A 22764-nucleotide genomic window follows, 5' to 3' on the forward strand; every position below is an offset into this window, starting at 1 on the left:
TGCTGGTAACTCTATGTGGTAACTCTATGTTTAACTCTTTGGAGAACTGCCAAACTGTTTTCCATAGCAGCTGTACCATTTTACATTTCTACCAGCAATGTATGAGGATTGCAGTTTCTCCATATTTTCACCAATATTTGTTATTTTCCATTTTTTGGATCATGACCATTCTAATGGGTGTTAAGTGGTATCTCACTGTGGGATTTTGGGTTTCTTCAATTTGGGGACATCGTTTTTTTTTCATTAGTAGACTTTATTTTGGGGGACAGTTTTATATTTCTAGAAAAAGTGAACAGAAAGTAAGAATTTTCATATACCCCTTCAACTCTTTCCCCTTCCCCTAGTTTCCCCTATTATTAACGTCATGCATTGGGGTACATTTGTTACAACTGAAGAGCCGATATTTATTGATAAATTATTATTAACTGAAGTCCATAGTTTACATTAAGGTTCACTTTTGGTGTTATACATTCTGTGGGTTTTGACAAATATATAATGACATGTATCCGCCATTACAGTATCATACAGAATAGTCTCACTGCCCTAAAAATAGCTTCTGCTCCTCCTATTCTTTCCTTCCTCCCTCCTCTAAACTCCTGGAAACCACTGCTCTTTTTACTGTTTCCTTAATTTTGCCTTTTCCATAATGTCATATAGTTAGAATCATGCAGTATGAAGCCTCTTCAACTAGGCTTCTTTCATTTAGCTATATACATTTAAAGTTCTTTTGTGGCTTGATAGCTCATTTCTTTTTATTGCTGAATAATATTTCATTGTATGGATGTACCACAGTTTATTTATCCACTCACCTATTAAAAGGACATCTTGGCTGCTTCTAGGTTTTGGCAGTTATGAACAAATCTGCTTTAAACATCCATGTACAGGTTTTTGTATAGAAATAGGTTTTCAACTTATTTGGGTAAATACCAAGGAGAGCAATAGCTAGATCATGATAAAAATATGTTTAGCTTTGTAAGAAACTACCAAACTATCTTCCAAAGTCGCGGTACCATTTTGTAGTCCTACCAACAATGAATGAAAGTTCCTGTTGTTCCATATCCTTGCTAGCATTTGGTGTAGCCAGTGTTTTGGACTTTTGCCATTCTAACAGGTGTGTAGTGATATCCCATTTTTTTAATTTGTAATTCTCTTATGACATATTTTGAGCATCTTTTTGTATGTTTATTTGCCATCTGTATATCTTACTCGGTGAGGTGTTTATTTAGATCTTTTGCCCATTTTTAAATTGTTTCTTTTTCTTATTGAGTTTTAAGAGTTCTTTGTACATTTTAGATACAAGTCCTTTATCAAGTCCTTTGCAAATATTTTCTTCCAGTCTGTAGCTTGTCTTCTCATTCTCCAACAGTGTCTTTTGCAGAATGTGAGTTTTAAATTTTAATGAAATCCAACTTACCCAATTTTTTCTTTCATAGATTGTGCTTTTGGTGTTGTATCTAAGAAGTCATCATCAAACCCCCAGTTACCTAAATTTCCTCTTATTTTCTAGGATTTGTATAGTTTTACATTTTACATCTAGTTCTATAATCTATTTTAATTTTTGTGGAAGATGTAGGGTTAATCTATTTTGAGTTAATGTTTGTGAAAGGTATAAGGCCTATGTATAGATTTATTGTTTTGCATGTGAACATACAGTTGTTTCAGCACCATTTGTTGAAAAGACTATCATTTCTCCATTGAGTTGCCTTTGCTCCTTTGTCAAAGATCAGCTACAATATTTGTGTGAGTTTATTTCTGGACTCTCTATTCTGTTCCATTGATCTATTTGTTCTTTGGTTAGTACCACACTGTCTTGATTGCTGTAGCTTTATTGTATGTCTTTATGTCTTAAAGTTGGATAGTGTCAGTTTTCCAACTTTATCCTTCAATATTGTGTTGGCTGTTCTGAGTCTTTTGTCTTCCCATGTAAACTTTAGAAACTTTGTTGATATCCATGAACCTAGTGTGTATAAAGTGATAATCTATCTCATTGTAGTTCTGATTTGCATTTCCCTAGCAACTAATGATGTTATGTTGTGCATCCTTTCTTGTGCTTATTTGCTGTTTGGAGAAATGTCTACTCAAGTTCATTGCCCATTGAAAAATAATTTTTTGAATTTTTACCTGCAGTGGAATACACGTTATAAAATTTTATCATCTTACCCATTTTTTTTTTTTTTTTTTTTTTTGAGACAGAGTCTCACTCTGTTGCCCGGGCTAGAGTGAGTGCCATGGCGTCAGCCTAGCTCACAGCAACCTCAAACTCCTGGGCTTAAGCAATCCTACTGCCTCAGCCTCCCGAGTAACTGGGACTACAGGCATGCGCCACCATGCCCGGCTAATTTTTTTCTATATATATTTTTAGTTGGCCAGATAATTTGTTTCTATTTTTAGTAGAGATGGAGTCTTGCTCTTGCTCAGGCTGGTCTCGAACTCCTGACCTCGAGCAATCCGCCCGCCTCGGCCTCCCAGAGTGCTAGGATTACAGGTATGAGCCACCTCACCTGGCCATCTTACCCATTTTTAAGTGTACAGTTTAGTAGTGTTAAGTATAGTCATATTGTTGTGCAGCCAATCTCCAGAGCCCTCTTCATCTTGCAAAACTGAAACTCTGTGTCTGTTAAACAACAGCTCCCCATTCTTTCTCCCCCAAGCGCTGCAACCACTCTTGTTTTTGTCCATGAATTTGACTACTCTAGGTACCTCATATAAGTGGAATCATATAGTATTTGTCTTGTTGTGACTGGCTTATTTCACTTAGCATAAGTCTTCAGGTTCATGCATGTTGTAACGTGTCAAAATTTCCTCCTTTTTGAGGCTGAATTCCATTGTACATATATACCATATTTTGTAGATGCATTCTTCCATCCATGGACACTTGGGCTGCATCCACCTTTTGGCTATTGTGAATAATACTGCAATAAACATGGGTATATAAATATCTTTTTGAGGCCCTGCTTTCAGTTCTTTTGAGTGAATACCCAGAAATTGAATTACTGGATCATCTGTTTTCAATTATTTGGAGTAACCATAGTGTTTTCAATAGCAGCTGCACCATTTTACATTCCAACCAATAGTGCACAAGAGTTCTAATTTCTCCACTTCGTTGCCAACACTTGTTATTTTCTGGTTTTTGATAGTAGCCATCCTAATGGCTGTGAGGTGGTATCACATTGTGGTTTTGATTTGCGTTCCCCTAATGATTAGTGCTTATGAGCATTTTTTCATAGGCACAATGGCTGTTTGCTTATCTTTGGAGAAATTTGTTTGGTTCTTTTTTTTTTTTGAGACAGAGTCTCACTCTGTTGCTCAGGCTAGAGTGCCATGGTGTCAGCCTAGCTCACAGCAACCTCAAACTCCTGGGCTCAAGCAATCCTGCCCTAGCCTCCCGAGTAGCTGGGACTACACGCACATGCCACCATGCCCGGCTAATTTTTTCTATATATATTTTTAGATGTCCAGCTAATTGCTTTCTATTTTTATTTTATTTTATTTTATTTTAGTAGAGATGGGGTCTCACGCTTGCTCGGGCTGGTCTTGAACTCTTGAGCTCAAATGATCCACCTGCCTCAGCCTCCCAGAGTACTAGGATTACAGGCGTGAGCCACCGCACCCCGCCCGGACAAATTTGTATTCAAGTCATTTGTTCATTTTTATTTATTTATTTATTTATTTTTGAGACAGGAGTCTTGTTCTGTTGCCCAGGCTAGAGTGCAGTCAGTAGCGTGATTGTGGCTCACTGCAACCTGAACCTCAAACTCCTGGGCTCAAGCAATCCTCTTGCCTCAGCCTCCTGAGTAGGTGTGTGCTACCATGACTGGCTAATTATTTAATTTTTTTGTAGAGACAGGGTCTCAGGCTAGTGTCCATTTAAAATAGGTTATTAGTTTTGTTGTTGGGATGTAAGAGTTCTTTGTATATTTTGGATTCTCGTTAAGCAGATACATGATTTGCAAATATTTTCTCTCATTCTGTGGGCTGTCTTTTCTCTCTCTTTTTGTAAATTAAATTAAAGTTTTTTTAAAGACAGGGTTTTGAACTCCTGGGCTCAAGCAATCCTCTCACCTCAGTTTTCACTCTCTTGATAGGGTCCTTTGATGCACAAAAGTTTTAAATTTTGGTGAAGTCCAGTTTATCTTTTTTTCTTTTGTTCCTTGTGCTTTTGATGTGATAGCTATGAAACCATTACCAAGTCCAAGGTTAAGATTTACCTCTATGTTTTTTCCTAAGAGTTTTATAGTTTTAGCTCTTAAATTTAGGTCTTTGATCCATTTTAGGGTAAATTTTATATATGATAAGAGGATATTAAATTTTCTTAGCTCCATTTGTTGATGAGACCGTTCTTTCTCCATTGAATGGTCATGGCACCCTTGTTAAAAATCACCTAATGTATGGGTTTATTTCTGGACTCTCAATTCTATTCCATTGATCCATTGTCTGTCCTTACGCCAACCAGTACCACAACTGGTTTAATTATTGTAGGTTTGTGGTACAAAAAAATCAGAAAATGTGAGTCCTGCAAACTTACTTTTTTTTCTTCCAAGACTGTTCTGGCTATTTTGCATTCCTTGCAATTCTGTATGAATTTTGGGATCAGCTTTTTCATTTCACCAAAATCAATCATTGGGATATTGGTGAGGATTGCATTGAATCTGTAGATTGCTTTGGAAATGCTGCCATCTTTACTACATTAAGTCTTCTAATCCACAAACACAGGATGTCTTTCCATTTACTTAGTTCTTTAATTTCTTTGAACACTGTTTTAAGCTTTTTGGTATAGTTTTGTACTTCCTTGGTTAAATTTATTCTTAAGTATGTTATGTATTTATTTTTTTTTTTTTTAAGACAGAGTCTCACTTTGTTACCCAGGCTAGAATGAGTGCCATGGCATCAACCTAGCTCACAGCAACCTCAAACTCCTGGGCTCAAGTGGTCCTCCTGCCTCAGCCTCCTGAGTAGCTGGGACTACAGGTGCGAGCCATCACGCTCGGCTAATTTTTTGTTTCTGTTTTTAGTTGACTGGCTAATTTTTTGTATTTTTTTTTTTAGTAGAGATGGGGTCTCGCTCTTGCTCAGGCTGGTCTCGAACTCCTGAGCTCAAGCGATCCTCCTGCCTTGACCTCCCAGAGTGCTAGGATTACAGGTGTGAGCCACCATGCCCAGCCAAGTATGTTATTTTTTTTAATGCTACTGTAAAAGGAATTGTTTTCTTAATTTTCTTTTGAGATTGTTATATAGAAATACAACTAATTTTTGTGTATTGATCTTGTATCTTGCAACTTTTCTGAATTCTCTCAATGCTTTTTGTCATTCTAATTATTATAATTATTATTATTTTTTTTTGAGATGGGATCTCACTGTGTCGGCCAGTGGTACAGTCACAGCTCACTGCAATCTCAGACTCCTAGGCTCAAGTGATCATCTTCCCTCAGCCTCTTGAATAGCTGGGACTATAGGCACATGTCACCATATCAGCTAACTTTTTAAATTTTTTTGTAGAGACAGGGTCTTGCTATGTTGTCCAGGCTGGTCTTGAACTCCTAGGTTCAAGCGATCCTCTTGCCTCGGCCTCCCAAAGTGCTGGAATTACAGGCGTGAACCACCACACCCAGCCAAATTGTAATTTTTCTTTCACGGACCTCTGACCTAGATTAGCACTCCCTTCAAGTTCCTTTTCTCTATCTCTCTTTTTCTGCCTCCCTCTCTCATCCTATTTGTCTGTTAACATAATTTTCTCAACTTTTTTGTCTCTTCTAATCAGTCATTTGGTGAATCTCAGATATTTAATGAAAACATGGCATCTATACAGTATGCTTTGCTGGGTGCCATGAATGATAAAATGTTGATTTGTTTTCTGTCCTAAAAAACACTGTGTTAAGAAGGCAAGTGAGGTATATAGACAAAGAGACAAATTAAACTTGATAAAATATATAATTGATTGTTAGAAGCATCATTATTTTCTGTTCCACTAAGTAAGAAAAATGCTGCAAATTAAAATAAGACACAATGGTAGATATTGATTGTAAGTTGTATCTCAGTTTCAGAAATGTTAAAATAAGAAAAAATGTTTTATAGGATCAATCAAATACAGCCTCAAATCAAGTGAGTGATATAGGCGGAGATTAGTATGGATTGGAATAATATTAAAAATAACTACCACAGGCCGGGGGTGGTGGCTCACGCCTGTAATCCTAGCACTCTGGGAGGCCGAGGCGGGTGGATTGCTCGAGGTCAGGAGTTCGAAACCAGCCTCAGCAAGAGCGAGACCCCGTCTCTACTAAAAAAAAATAGAAAGAAATTATCTGGCCAACTAAAATATATATATAGAAAAAATTAGCCGGGCATGGTGGCTCATGCCTGTAGTCCCAGCTACTGGGGAGGCTGAGGCAGTAGGATCGCTTAAGCCCAGGAGTTTGAGGTTGCTGTGAGCTAGGCTGACGCCATGGCACTCACTCTAGCCCGGGCAACACAGTGAGACTCTGTCTCAAAAAAAAAAAAACAAAAAACTACCACTTAACTGACTGAATGGTGTGCCAGATATTCTATTAGACTATATGCATTATGGACACATGGCATTTTCAGGAGCCATATGTGTGTAAACATCTCTATTTGCAAATAAGGAAACCTCTCCAGATTAATTTGCTTAGGGTCATACCTAATAAATGCAGGACCAGATTCAGACTCAGGCAGTTGACCTTAGAACCTGTGCCTTTAACCATGCTAGATGAATACAAGATATGAGTTTTAGGGCAGACGCTGTGGCTCACACCTGCAATGCTAGCACTCTGGGAGGCCGAGGCTGGTGGATCATTTAGGCTCAGGAGTTCAAGACCAGCCTGAGCAAGAGGAAGACCCCATCTCTACTAAAAAGCTAGAAAGAACTTAGATGAACAACTAAAAATACATAGAAAAAATTAACTGGGCATGGTGGCACATGCCTGTAGTCCCAGCTACTCTGGAGGCTGAGGCAGTAGGATTGCTTGGGCCCAGCAGTTTGAGGTTGCAGTGAGCTAGGCTGATGCCACGGCACTCTAGCCCAAGCAACAGAGTGAGACTCTGTCTCAAAGAAAGAAGAAAAAAAGATGTGAGTTTTGAGGAATGAGTAGACAGTGGGGAGAGAGAGAATCTAGTATTTTAGATGTATTTTAACACAGTTGTAGGAAACAGTGAAAATGTATATGGAGAGAGTGAAAAAGACTTTTGGATATTCTTTCCTCCTTTGTCTAAGTGTTTTTCCTTCTTTCTGGCCTTCTCATTCCTTTATTTTTTCTATTAATTGGTTATAAAATGGACTTTAAGTATTTATTTGCTGGATTCATTGAATGATATCCATAAAATGTTAAACTCACCTAATATTTATTATTTTAAAAAATTGTCAATAACAGTGGCAACATCATCCACTAAGTACAACTAAATGTGAGGCATGTGGTCAGCACTCCATAAGCCTAAGGACACTGCTCCATGGGTATTATTATTTCCATTTTAACGGTGAGGATATGGGAGCTCAGGAAGATTATTATATAACTGGCCCAAAGTCTCAAAGTCAAATCTTGGACAAGTCAGTATTTGAAATTAGGTCTGTCTGGCTTCTAATTTCATGATTTCGTTATACCACACTGATTCTCTGATAAGAATTAGAAATGTAAGGTGAATTGAACATTCTTTCTCCAAAAACAAAACATAATTGCTGTTTATATTTTAAGAGGCTCTTTATTCCTTTCTCCCTCTTATGAGTACCTGGTTTTTGGAGCACCTCTGCATGTAAGATACAGTACTGTATAAGAAAAGATTTATAATTGTCATGGCTTCTCCCATGGATAGCATTTCTGATTTTCCTACTGGAATTCCTCACAGCTTAGGGGACAGGCTGGGAAAGATTTCCCAGGGTCAGGTGCCTTATGCTGAAGTTAGGAACAGAATTGGTTGACTGATTGTCTCTGGCCTCTTTCCACAGAGGAGGAAGCTTGATGCTGTGTATTACTATATGCGCAGTTTAGCTGCCAGCAACCCTATTCTGACTGCCAAAGAGAGTCTCATGAGCTTGTTTGAAGAGACTAAACGAAAGGTGAGTGGGGATGCAGGCAGAAACAATTCTTCCTAGAAGAATGCATTTCCCTTAGTGCCATTGGTGTTCTCACGGGAATGACTAATAATATCCACAAGTGGTCTGTTAGGCTGTGCTAATGGGTAATCATTTAGCCCCTGTGCAGAACCAAGTTGTGATGTTCAGGAGAGCTTTCAGGGTGTGCTTGGTTTACATGTTCCACAGCATCTAGTTTATAGTATTAGTAACTTTTATCAGTCAAAGCGGATGATACGCTGCTACTTGGGAATTGTAACAGAGTCTTTTTATAGTCCCTAGGCAACAAACACAGGTGAGGTGAGGTTCTTCTCTTTGTTAACTAAATCTCAAGAGAGTCTAAGCTTGTATGTTTGTTATACAGGCAGAACAGATGGAAAAGAAGCAACACGAGGAGTTTGAACTGAGCCCTAACCAATGGCAGAAAGGAAAGAAGTCTACTTTCCGGCATGTTGGTGATGATACCACTCGCCTGGAGATCTGGATTCATCCATCCCATCCGCGGTCCTCCCAGGGCACTGAGTCTGGGAAGGATTCTGAGCAGGAGAATGGGCTGGGCAGCCTGAGTCCCAGCGATGTAAGTTCCTAAGAGTGATGCAATGAGCCAAACTAACTAAGCAAGCCTGGGTGACCCAGTTCACACAACTGTGAGGTGCTCCACAGACTCTTCCCACTGATCGCAGGGAAGACAAGCCAAGCCACGTAAGGCTCCCTGATGTCCTCTTCTTATCTACATTTCCTTTAGCTTTATGATTTGCTTCCCTCTCTCACCACTATGTGGCACTGCAGAATTTAGTTAAAGTAGAATTAGAGGTGTCTTTTTTTTGTTGCTTTCAGTTTGGCATCATCAATATGATGCTTTAGGATTCTATTCCTTTTTTTAATTAAAAAATGTTTTTATATTTAAAAAATTTCACCCAGGATACAGAAATTCATGTTGCCCTGAATATTTGCTTCTGATGCTTTAGGATTCTGTGTGGGATTTTGTACTTATTTTTCCTTCTTGGTTGACCTTATATTTAGAGAATGAATTAAAGCAGCATGGGTAGGGTGGTTAGTCTGGTTTGTGATCAGCCTTTTATGGGATAGCCTCTTATAACTCTTGGTCTAGGACTTTTTCTTTGAAGCCAGGAGAAATGACAGTAAGAAAAAAAAAAAATCACAAACCTGTGTGGAAGATTCTTCCTCTTCATTTACTCAGTAAATAATTATTGGGTATTGTGCCAGATACTAAATATCCATAAAAAAGATCTCCTCTTGCTCTCAATGAGCGCATTCTAGTCAAGGATGCAGAAGAGTGAACAGGCATTTAGAATAGTTAATGGATTTTGTTTGGGGTGTTCACCCAATATTATGAGAGCACATAGCCATGGCACCAAAGCAGCCATTGGTCAATTTGAAGTATAATAAATGAGCAGGAGTTAGCTAGAGGAGAAGGGAAAGGAGACTGGTAAAGCATATCCCAGGCAAAGGAAATAGCATATGCAAAGACCTGAGGCTAGGGAGAGAGAGCACAGTGGTTGGAAAACTGCACATGGCTGGTTGTGCCTTGAGAGTAAATTCATAGTGGACTGGATAGTGGGGCAAGCTGGGGTAGATGTTGAAGGGTCGTACGATAAGTAATTTGGCTTTTATCCTGAAGATAGTAGGAAGCTATTGAATGCTTTAAATAGGGGAATAACAAGTCAGATCTGCCTTTCAGACCTGTAACTCTGGCTGCTTTGTGAAAAGTTTGGAGAAGACTAAAAATAGATGAGGAGGGTTCTGCAGTAATCCAAGTGAGATGTGAAAATGACTTGAACCAAGAAATGGCCTTGGAGACAGGGAGAAGTGAACAGATATAAGGTATATCAATAAATAGAACTCAAACGACTTGATTGGATATGGGGAGCTCAGGGAAAAGAGGGAGTCAAGAATAATACCTGGCTGGGAAACTGGATGATGGTTGATTCCCCGAGATAGAGAATAAAGGTGGAATTTGGTTTAGAAGAAAGATGATGAATTTAATTTTATACATATTGAATTTGTCATTCTTTTAGGATATTGAAGTGGAGATATTCAGAGGCTATACAAAGGCTAACAGATGTCTGGAGCTGAGGAGAGTGGTCTAGACCAGAGATGAAGATTTTTGAAGGCATTCTGTTATAGATGGTAATGAAGCCATGAGAGTTGATTCAGTTGCTCAAGGAAAAAAATGTAGAATGATAAATAAGTTGAAGATTAAAGAATCTTACAAGTTAAAATTTAAGAAAGATTTAAGAAAGTTGAAGACTTAAGAAAGGGAGAGAGGCTGGGCGTGGTGGCTCACGCCTGTAATCCTAGCACTCTGGGAGGCCGAGGCGGGTGGATTGCTCGAGGTCAGGAGTTCGAGACCAGCCTCAGCAAGAGCGAGACCCCATCTATACTAAAAATAGAAAGAAATTATCTGGCCAACTAAAAATATATATAGAAAAAATTAGCCGGGCATGGTGGCGCATGCCTGTAGTCCCAGCTACTGGGGAGGCTGAGGCAGTAGGATCGCTTAAGCCCAGGAGTTTGAGGTTGCTGTGAGCTAGGCTGATGCCACGGCACTCACTCTAGCCGGGCAACAGAGCGAGACTCTGTCTCAAAAAAAAAAGAAAGGGAGAGGTCCTTGTCTGGGGTGGAAAGGGAGCAGGATCTGGAGCACAGGTGAAAGGAGCACAGCCTGATAGAGGAGGAGAGATCCCTCTTATACTTGAGGAAAAGGAGAAACAGATAAATCTGTTCACCTGGGGATGCAGGTAATTTGTGGGTTGTAGGAGGGAGAAAGGAAAGGCCTTTTTGTGTTCTGTTTTCTTTCTGATGTTGAAGGCATGGTTGTCTGCTAAGAATGAGTCAAAGATGGTGGGATAGGACTTTTCCTTTGGGATTTAATTTAAAATTTCCATTTTTCTTCCTGTTTGCTTCTTAGTCTTTAGATGTTTTGTGGATTACTTGGAAAGCCATAGTTTCTTATAAATAAAACTACCAACTCCCTATGTGCATGGTGTGCGTGGCGTGGGACTACCTATTTAGGTGTTACAGCAGTATGTCAAGGTGCTTCAGGTTGCTGCTATGGTAGAGTCCATTGCTGCTGCCCTCTTCTAGTTTGGCATTGCAGCCCCAAACTGGAAGCCTATTTGAATAAGAGATAAATTGTCCTATTGGATTAGCTCCGTTGTCCAACTATTTTTAAAATGAAGGCACCAAAGGATAATTTGAGAAATAATTTTGTGGCTTGCTTAAATGTTGCCCTCAAGGTTGGGGAGTATCGCCCACAGAGATTATAATTAAATTTTATAGATCTCTCTCTTCTATTAGGTGTTTTGTATTTTATTTTGAAAATAATGTGTGTATAAGTTTGTTTTTATTCTTAAGTGCATCTCAGGGAACACATTTTCAACATGTGAGTTGTCATAGGACTCATTTTATTAAGTATTTTATTTCTAATTATACAAATAACGTATGAATGTATTCCTGCTAAAAATTTCAAGTAACTATAGACATATATAAAGTAAAATGTTGTAATTTGATTTCTAAACTATCATGAAGCTATTTATATATTTTTAAGGTATACTATCCTTGAGTAACTATTTCTCTTAATTTCTTTTAAATTTACATCTGTGAGTTTGGACTTTAGTTCTAGAATACCAGCACTTTAGAAAGAAGTCTGCAATTTCATAACTTTATCCAGTTAGGAACCATACTGCCTTTTTAAAAAATATAAAATAATTGATTTAATGTAGTTAAAATACATAAATTGAACATTCAAACATCTGAAAATTAAACTTTAGGAACAAAAGTTTGGTTTTCAGAGAACACCCAGGAAGGTGATTTGATGTCTAATCCAGAATACTGATAAAGATTACTTCATGATGAATAAAATATTTTACCAACAGTTCTATTCTGGCCAACATCTAAATGATTGTGGTTCCTTACCTGAGAAGAAATTGCTAAATAAATTTTCTCTTAGGCTAAACAAGACTTGGCTAAACAATAAGACTTCAGAGGGGATAATCAAAGCCTATAAGTGAACAAAATAAACTGTTCTTTAGAGATGAAGGTAAAAGCAGGTCCATTATAGTAATCTTAACCTCTGGAAAATAATTCAGTTTTTAATGTTTTACCTGCTTAAAAAACAAAATGAAGGCCTGTAATCCTAGCATTCTGAGAGGCTGAGGTAGAAGGAGCGCTTGAGTTCAGGAGTTTAAGACCAGCCTGAGCAAGAGTGAGACCTCGTCTGTACTAAAAATAGAAAAATTAGCCAGGTATGGTGGTGCATGCCTATTGTCCCAGCTACGCAGGAGGCTGAGGCAGGAGAATCACTTGAGCCCAGGAGTTTGAGGTTGCTGAGAGCTAGGCTGCTGCCACTGCATTCTACCCAGGGCGACAGAGCGAGACTCTGTCTCAAAAAAACAAACAATCAAAATCAAAAGAAAATAACCCACAACTTAGGTTTTCTTGGCAGATGTTGATATTTGCATGTTGCAAATTTAAACCACCTATGCTCTTTAAAACTCTTCCATGTATACCACTGTCAGAAAGAATATCACTAAAAGTCACCAACTTCCACACCTCATAAAGGATGATTTTTTGGTTTCAAGATTTTAGATTTACTAGAGACAGTCTGTATTAGAGTATATCAATCATGTCACACAAAGAAAAATATTTCCAAAGTATTCTCTGTTCAGAAATGCTTCTCCTGTCTGTCAGATCATTTTGCAATGTCTTGACTAATGTATATCTATAGAAAAACCTGAAAATTGGCTCATGCAAGCATTTTATTACATTAGTAGACTACCTTCATGGAAGAGAGTTCAGAATTATTTTGTCTTGTAGGCTCTGAGGATCTGGGAGGTGGAGATGGACCCTGGCAATCCAGGTCATTGGCATATGCCATTTAGTTTATGCCTCTCCTCTGGCACATAGTCCAATACTAGATAGCATTCTGCAAAATTATGTCTACATCTTTCAGGTGGTGCTCAGATTCTTAGGTTAGCTTCTTAGCTTTGTTCTATTGATGAAGGGACAACTTTAGTTTGCACACTGCCTTTTTTAACCTGCTTTCTCAAGCCTAAGTTAGTTTCCCATATTCTTTTTTTTTCTCACAGGAGGCCCCAAGAACTCAGCTTTCTTTCTCAGTTCCTTGGAACACACTGATGAGAAGTGAGCATTGGGGATACAGAAATTAAAACAACCAAAAGTGATCTTTAACCTCAGGGAGCACTTGGTCATGTGGGAAAGACAGAAACATAAATATGTGATTATAGTTCAGTGTGATAAGTGCTGTGATAAAAACAAGCATGAGGTGCTATAGGAGCATGCATTTAGAGCACCCAGTCCAGGCTTGGTTAGGGAAGGCTGGGGTAAGGTGGCATTTTGTAACTTAAGGATAATATTTGTCTTCAAGTGGTTCTTAGTAATGTTGGATAATGTAAACAAAGGCATTTTTTCTATATATCTAAGAAATTTTTCACTGAGGCATGAAAGCTTGAAAGAGGCGTGGAGCCTTAGGGAACTACAAGTAGTTCAGTGTGGCTGAAGACCAGGATGTGAGAAGTGCTCTTGCTAGACACTTGAGTCATCCTCACCCCTTCCTGTCCTTTGTCCCCACATCCAATCAGTACCAAGTACTGTTGAATCCACCTCCTAAACATAACTTGAAGTCATCCACTTCTCTCCATTCTCATTGTCACCATCCTAGTACAAGCTGTCACCATTTCGGTAATCTATATACTATTGAAAGAAGTTCCTAATAATGGTCTTTCAGCATTTATCCTGGTCCTTTTCCAGCTTTTCTTTTTAGACAGTAACCCAAATGAACTTCCAGATGAACGTTTCTGATCATGTCACTCCCCTCTCAAAAATCTTGGTCTGAAATCTGTAACATAGTCTGCTGGGCCCCTCATGATCTGGCCCCTGCTGCTTCTAACTTTATACCTCTCTCTTCCTTCCTCTGTTACTGTGCTCTATGCGCACTAGCTTTTTCTTTGAAGGGTCCAAGCTCTTTTCTGGCCCCTGGCAGTGCACTTCCCTCTCACCAGTTCTTCTGCCTTTATCAGTCCCATTCTTTCTTACTCTTCAGGTCTTGGCCTAAATGTCACTTTCAAGGAAGCTTTTCCTTATCCCTGAAGCTATTTCTCTTTAGTAATACCACAGTTAAGTAATTTTAAGTGTAGTTTTGTTGTTATTTAAGATCTTTCCCTTGAGGCCGGGCACGGTGGCTCCCACCTATGATCCTATCACTCTGGGAGGCCGAGGCTGGCGGATCATTTGAGAAGACCAGCCTGAGCAGGAGCGAGACCCCATCTCTAGTAAAAAAATAGAAAGAAATTAGCTGGACAACTAAAAATATATATAGAAAACATTAGCCAGGCATGGTAGCACATGCCTGTAGTCTCAGCTACTCGGGAAACTGAGGCAGGAGGATTGCTTGAGCCCAGGAGTTTGAGGTTGCTGTGAGCTAAGCTGATGCCAGGCACTCTAGCCCGGGCAACAGAGTGAGACTGTGTCTCAAAAAAAAAAAAAAAAAAGATTTCTCCCTTGTTAGAGTGAAGACTTTATGAGGGTGAGGTCACATCTAGTTTGTTTACTGGTTTGATTTCCCTGGTTCCTACGTATAGAAAATTCTAAATAAATCTTAGTTGAGTATACAAATATGAGGGGAAGAACAGTGAGGGATGAGGCTAGAGAAGGTAGCAGGTGCCAGGTCCTTCCTAAATACTGGGAAATTTAGATATCAGGTATTGAGAATTTTTTTTTAGTCATTTTTTATTGATACATAATATTTGTACATATTTATGGGGTGCATGTGATATTTTGATACATGCATAGAATGTGTAATGATCAAATGAGGTTATTTAGGATATCCATCACCATGAATGTTTATCATTTAAGTATTGGGGATTTTAAGCAAGGGGATGACATAATCGAATTTGTGTAATGATCACTCTTTCTCATACCTTTAGGATTGGAACAAATTTCTTTCTTTCTTTCTTTTTTTTTTTTTGAGACAGAGTCTCACTCTATTGCCCGGGCTAGAGTGCCATGGCATCAGCCTAGCTCACAGCAACCTCAAACTCCTGGGCTCAAGCAATCCTTCTGCCTCAGCCTCCCAAGTAGCTGGGACTACAGGCACATGCCACCATGCCCAGCTAATTTTTTCTATATATTTTTAGTTGTCCAGCTAATTTCTATTTTTAGTAGAGACAGGGTCTTGCTCTTGCTCAGGTTGGTCTCAAACTCCTGAGCTCAATTGATCCACCTGCCTCGGCCTCCCAGAGTGCTAGGATTATAGGTGTGAGCCACCGCGCCTGGCCAAATTTATTTCTTTTTTAAGGGGAATTTTTAAAATCGCAGAAGTAATACCTGTTCATTGTTTCTTTTTTTTCTTTTTCTCCCCTCCATTCATTGTTTCTAAATCAAACAGAAATGTATATATGGTTTAAAGTGGAAATCACTTGTATTCCTACCTTCAGAGACAACACTGTTAATAATTTGATGGGTGTCCTTCCAGACCATATTCTAAGCATTTATAAGTATGTATGTATACATATATATCTGCAAAAACATGAAATGTATTTTTAACAAAAATGGCATTATACTATATATAAATAATATGCAATTTGCTTTTTTAAAATTATCATTTGGACATATAGTCAGTCCTTCTATAAAGCAATATATACATTCTTTTTTTTTCTTTTTTTAAATTTTTATTTACTTTAAATATTTTTTTACCTTTTCTTTTACACAAAGATGCCTTTGTTGCAATATATACATTCTTAAAATCACCGTGCCATGCAAAATTGTACAATAAAAACCACAGGGCTTACGGGGAAAATAGACTTAGGAGCATAGCCCTCAAAAACTTCCTCAATGACATAGTGGGGGGAAAAAAAAGATAGGAACCTAATTAAAAACAGTTGTACCATTTTATACACGTTAAATAATCAAGAAGTATGTAAATACAGCCAAGCACAATGGCTCACACCTATAATCCGAGCTACTTGAGAGGCTGAAGCAGGAGGATCTCTTGAGGCCAGGAGTCTGAGACCAGCCTGGGTTACATACTCTGACCTACTCTCAAAAAAACAAAAAAAAAAAACCACAAAAAAACACAGAAATATGTAAGTACTACATTAAATATAGCACTTTATCTTGAAAAAGACTTGAAGTTTGCTTGTGGAAGTGGAGAGTTACACTTGTAAATTATTATGAAGTGGTAGAAGGAGGGTTACTTAAATTGGACAGGCAGGTATATAACACCAGATGTGGATAGGTGTGGCTTGTAACACATGTTCAGGTGGTGAGCTGATGTAGCTGGTAGGTGTTTGGGATGTGTGTGTATATGTGTGTTTGTGTATTCTTGTGCAGTTTGATTACCGAGGTGCAGTTTTCTGTGTTCATCTGCTGTTTCTTGTGAATAAAATTACGTGTAAACAAACACAAAATTTGTGTTATGCTCAAATTGTTCCCTGATATATTGATCACAAAGAAACAAACCCATATTTTCAAAATAAGCATTGTAGCAGAACTGGATGATTAGCCTATATAGGAATTACTCCTTTGACAACTCCTAGAGAGTGTCTAGCACAAACTACTAAAATTCAGATCCATGAATAAACAGAAAGTTTGGCTTTAGGTGGTTGTTAGTAATGATAGTAATATCCTAGCTAGTTTGTTCTCTCTCTGCCAAGCTTGGGCTTTGGATCTCTTTCTTTGCTCTGAATGGTTACAGGAGGTTGGCTTGTGGGTTGTTGGTTTTCAGCCTTGAGATGTGGTTTGGGTTGAACATCCAGACTGGGGAGGGACTGCCAACCTCAACTGTAAATGGCGTCCTGTTGAGATTCACATTTAAATGTTTTCCCCTGCCAGGCAGGCCACTCAAAAGTCAGTGTTACTAGGGTTCTAAGCATTCTTTATTTAGTGGATATGCCTTCTGTTATGCTTCATCTCTCTTTGGAAATCAGAAAGGGGTACTGCTTGGCAAATGGGTTGTTGCTGACAGTCAATGAGTTACTTAAGGATGTTATAGCATCAGAAATAATTTTCACACTGAAAGGCAAGGGTCTCTGATGGAACTTTGAGGATATTTAGGTCTGATTGATACATTATCCGGATCTTGAATAGAATGTAGTATGTGTCTGCTGGGGAAGAATAAGCAAATGAGATTGGGAGCTGCTGATAGATGTTTGTCTCTGAAACTTTAATGAGTCCTCGTATTCTAGAATGATCTGGTTTACCATTCTCAGCATTTTCCCCAGCCTACTGTGACTATTATACCTACAGCATGCTTGGTGCTATATGTAGAAAATATGTCTTAAGACAAGGGAAATACCATTGTATGTTTGGTCAAGCTCTAGTTAAACCTTCCTTCTCTTTGGCCTCTCTGAATATGTTTGAGGTTCTGTCTGGACTATAGGTTAGTAGCTCCTAAACCTATTATGTGACCTTGCCTTATCTGAACCTCTCCTATGCTATTTCACCCAACAAACGATATGGTTTGCCTTGATCTCACTCCTTTCCTCTTCTTCGTTCTGTCACATACCATTATTTACTTTACTTTATTTTTATTTATTTATTTGAGACAGGGTCTTGCTGCATTACCCAGGCTAGAATGCAGTGGTGCAATCATAGCTCATAGTAACTTTGGACTCCTAGGCTTAAACGATCCTCCTACCTCGGCCTCCTGAGTAGCTAGGACTATAAGTGTGTGCCACCACACCCAGCTAATTTTTAAATTTTTTTTGTAGAGACAGGGTCTCGCTATGGTCTCAAACTCTTGGCCTCAAGCAATCCTCCCAACTTAACCTCCCAAAGTGTTGGGATCATAGGTGTGAGTCATAGCACCCAGCTATTATTATTTATTTTCTTTCTTTCTTTCTTTCTTTTAATATCAGCCTAATTTAAGATTCATATTTTATTTCTTTGCATAATATCTTTTTTCAGAACTTGTTTAGGTCTGGAGAATTGAACACAGTTACCAATGAGTTGTTGGAGTAGGAGGCCATGTTCTGGGTCTAGTGCTTAACCAGACTAAAGTTTAGTTTGCCTGTTATATTGTTACAGCTTTGTGCTAGGATTGTAAAGATGAATACAACATTGTTATTTTCTCAGATTGCAGAGTCTGGTGTAAGGGCCAGCAAACTTTCTGTGAAAGGCCAGATAATAAATATATTAAGCTTTGTAGGCTATATGGTCTCTGTTGCAGCTACTTAGCCTTGCTGTTGTAGTACCAAAGTAGCTGTAGATAATTCGTTAATGAATGAGCATGGCTGTGTTCCAATAAAACTGTATTTTCAAAGATAGGTGGTGGGCCAGGCACAGAGGCTCATGCCTGTAATCCTAGCACTGTGGGAGGCTAAGGCAGGAGGATCGCTTGAGGTCAGGTGTTTGAGACCAGCCTGGGCAAGAGCAAGACCCTGTCTCTTTTAAAAAAAGAAAAAATAGAAAAAATTAGCCAGGCATAGTGGCGCGTGCCCGTAGTCCCAGCTACTCAGGAGGCTGAGGCAGGAAGATTGCTTGAGCCCAGGATTTTGAGGTTGCGGTGAGCTAGGCTGATGCCAGGGTACTCTAGCTCAGGTGACAGAGTGAGACTTTGTCTCAAAAAAAAAAAAAAAAAGAGATAGACAGTGGGTTGGATCTGGCCAACTTTTTGTCTAATGGAAGTAATAGCTGTATAAACAGAATGTTTCAGTATACAGTTGATTCTTGTTATTTGTGATAGTTATGTTCTATAAATTCACCACAAACACTGCATTAGTTAATACTAGACTGTTCCTCCTAGAGAAATATAGAATTGGGTTCCTTCAAGCCTCTGGTCACGACATTTTAGTCAACCAATTAGTATTAATATACAACCTTGTTTTATGTGTTTCTGTTTTAAAGACACCTTATTTAATATATATTGTTGACTCATTAACATTGAACTTACATCGAATAGCACTATAACTCATGCCTGAATGAAGCTTATCTAATACACATATTTTCTCTGTAGGCACATTATAGCCTTCTTTTTTTAACTTTTTAATTTTTTTTTGAGATAGAATCTCGCTCTTTTGCCTGGGCTAGAGTGCCGTGGCATCAGCTTAGCTCACAGCAACCTCAAACTCCTGGGCTCAAACAATCCTCTTGCCTTAGCCTCCCAAGTAGCTGGGACTACAGGCAAGAGCCACCACACCCGGCTAATTTTTTCTATTTTTAGAAGAGACAGGGTCTCGCTCTTGCTCAGGCTGGTCTTGATCTCCTGACCTCAAGCCACCCTCCTGCCTCTGCCTCCCAGAGTGCTAGGATTACAGATGTGAGACCTCGCTGGCCCATCAGAGCCTTCTTGCACTTAGAAACACTAGACATCACTTCAGCAGTAAGCTTGGGAACCATGTTAGACAGCAAAATCACCAAAAACAAGCTCAAAAATGTGGAAAATATGTCACTAAATAGACCACAAAAAGATACTTGTTTAAAGTATGACCAGAAACAAGAAGGCAGAGAGTTGCCTTGTTTAACCTTAGCTAGGAACATGTGTGTCAAGTGACTCAAATTTTTTGCTGCTCTGTGCATCTGCAAGAATGACTGCAAAAGCATCACAAATACTGATTTTGAAGTTACAAGTAAATTTTTTCAAGTAAGCAAATTCACAAATACAAAATCCATAAACAATGAGGATCGACTGTAATTGTAGTGAGTGCTGTTAGGTATGTATTTGGTACTGTGGAAGCACAGAGAAGGGGTCCTGGTCCAGTCCTGGCAGAGATGTGGGTTGGGGTGAGGGGAGAAGAGAGTGAATTCAGAAGGCTTCCTGGAAAAGTTAACAGAGTGGGAAGAGTGTGTTCTCAGTTGAAGTAACAGCATGAGCAAAGACAGAGGAGGTGTGAAACAGCAGAGGGCTTGCAGGGCACCTAAATCTGTGGTAATTTGGGGGATAATATGAGAAAGTTGGAGCTATATAGAGGACGCTGAGCCTTCTACCTGAATCACGTTTGTATTTTGTGCTATGGTATGTGTGGAAGGTGGTCAGTGGGCTGGTATCTTATAATATACTTCTGGATTCTAGGAATAGTAATTTGTTTCTGGAATTTCTTATTGCTTACTTGTCATGTCTGCGTTGTTAATTCAACAAAAGCAGCACTGTTCCATCCATTAAATTTGGTAGGGTGGAGGTTGACTGGATTTTTTACCCCCCAGTTTGCTGATTTTAAAAGTTTAAGGGATCAGGCATGGTGGTTTACGCCTGTAATCCCAGCACTTTGGGAGGCCAAGGCAGAAGGATTACTTGAGGCCAGGAATTGGAAAAATCCATGCCTAATTATTAAACAACCCAGAATCTGATTGGCAAAGTGGTATTCTAATTTCTTAGGTAAACACAGTTATCTGGTTTTTTTTTTTTTTTGAGACAGAGTCTTGCTCTGTCGCTTAGGCTAGAGTGCTGTGGCGTCAGCCTAGCTCACAGTGACCTCAAACTTCTGGGCTCAAGCAATCCTCCTGCCTCAGCCTTCTGAGTAGCTGGAACTACAGACATGCACCACTATGCCTGGCTAATATTTTCTATTTTTTTTTTTTTTTTAGTAGAAATTGGGTGTCGCTGTTGCTCAGACTGGTCTTGAACACCTGACTTCAAGTGATCCTCCTTCCTTGGCCTCTCAGAGTGCTAGGATTACAGGTGTGAGCTACTGCACCCAGCCTTTTTTTTTTTTTTTTTAGTCGAGTAGCACAATTAGAGTGACACATGAAGGTTCTTCCCATGTATAGAGAGAAATTTCTCAAGTCACATTAATAGGGAAGAGCAAGTTCAAGAAAGGTTAGATGTCTAATAGACCAATTTTTGTTTTGAAAGATTAAGTCTGAAAGGGTTCATTTCATGAGGAAGCATCTTGAACTAGTGGCACATTGGAGTATTGAGGATTAATTTAAGGAAGTTTTTGACCTTGTTTGGAAAGCCAAACAAGGATGTAGTTGGAAAAGTTTCTAGGCTAATGGGAGTAGAGGTTGAAAGACATCTTATAGAGGAATGATTGCCTATTTAAATATTTTAATTAAAAGGCAGGGTGTGGTGGCTCATGCCTGAATCCTACCACTCCAGGAGGCTGAGGCGGGAGGATTGCTTGAACTCCAGAGTTTGAGACCAGCCTGAGCAACAACGAGACCCCCTCCCGACTAAAAATAGAAAAAATTAGCTGGGCATGGTGGCATGCGCTTGTAGTTCCAGCTACTCGGGAGGCTGAGTCAAGAGGATCACATGAGCCCAGGAGTTTGAGGTTGCAGTGAGCTATGATGATGCCCTTGCACTTTAGCCTGGGTGACAGAGCAACACTCTGTGTCAAAAAATATATATATATTTTTTTTTATATAAAAGATGTGTTTTTTAATTAAATAAATATTTGTGATAGGTTATATATTAAGTGGGTATATATATGATTATCTTCCTTTTCTTACATTATTAGTGGCATATCATACACACTGTCATTCACCTTTGCTTTTTTTTTTTTCCATATTACCATTGGACTTGGGAAATCCTTTTATGAGTGATTGCCTTCAAGTCTATTGTTATCTCTCTAGAGGATGGCAGCTTGATAGCTTTCATTAATTTTGCTTAGTATGTTATATGTCAGAGGCAGGATAATGCAGAGTTAACAGCTTGGGGTTTGGAAAGTCCTGAGTTGAAGTCCTAGTTTTATCAGATATTACCTGTGAGACTTGGAGCATGTTCCTTAACCTGGCTGAGGGTCAGTTTCCTCATCTGTAAGATGGTGATAATGATAACCTTGTTTCCCTAAGGCTAGGAATCATAGTTTCTGCCTAAAATTTTGCATGCTGCCCCTGCCTGAATCTCTTATGTTTTTCTTAGAGGCTGTAATATAAGGTGAGATATAACATATCCAATTAGCAGTGGAAAAATTTTAAAAAAGGAAAAAAATAATATAACTTGAGAATAATAGTTTTCTTTCTAACTGAAAATGTGGCTATACAAAGTTGGGTAGTATATTAGTATATTTTTTTCTTGCATTTAATCAGTAGTCTAGCAAAATAAATGTTGGTTAGCAAAGGAGCATAGTTTCACTGTGGAAAACCCAAGCCAGGTGGCCTGTAGCACAGAGATTTCATGTGCTCAACTTGTATTTGCTTGAAAGCTGTTTTTTTTACTACACTTGATCTTAGCCAAAAGGTCGAGAAGCGATGAAGGCTAATTTTTTTAAGTGTAGGGCTTTTTTTTTTTTTTTGTCAAAGTGTGTTATGCAGGTGGCATGTTTTTTGCAGACCCATCGTTTGTCTTGCTTTTCAGTGCCCCTTGCATAGTTTGTGCACCTGAGCTGCTGGTGCCACTGTAGTGCTATAGAAAGCTACATCTAACACTTCCACCCTTCCCCAATACAATCATAGGTCAGAGCATAATTTTAGATGGTCTGCTTCCTTAGGCAAGACAATTTGCCTTGTATTGGAGTGAGTTCTAATTCCTATAATCTAATTCATGAGCCTTTAGGTTTGTAATTTCAGAGCTAGTGCCATTATGAAGCTTAGAAAAAACTTTGGGCCTGATTTTCTCTGGATAGCATAAGCATTGATTTAATCTACAATGACAGAGAAGAGTTTGAGTCTGTATGCTAGTAGGTAAATATTTTATCTGTCATAACCCAATCATTTTATTGCTCTATGATTTTATCATCATGGTAGAGAAAGCTTAATTTTTTGGC

General features: G+C 38.8%; 1 protein-coding gene across 2 annotated transcripts in view; it reads left to right on the top strand.

Moving 5' to 3' along the window:
* The window catches only part of SMG6 (SMG6 nonsense mediated mRNA decay factor), a 212981-nt gene that overhangs the window by 12337 nt on the left and 177880 nt on the right, over nt 1–22764 (top strand). For both annotated transcript variants that reach the window (XM_045526113.1, XM_045526114.1), the window contains exons 7-8: nt 7952–8062; nt 8442–8654. In XM_045526113.1, the coding sequence (XP_045382069.1) occupies nt 7952–8062; nt 8442–8654 (324 nt within the window). The remainder of the gene's footprint in view (nt 1–7951; nt 8063–8441; nt 8655–22764) is intronic.

This window comes from Lemur catta, chromosome 15, assembly GCF_020740605.2.
Source record: "Lemur catta isolate mLemCat1 chromosome 15, mLemCat1.pri, whole genome shotgun sequence".
Classification (NCBI taxonomy): Eukaryota; Metazoa; Chordata; class Mammalia; order Primates; family Lemuridae; genus Lemur; species Lemur catta.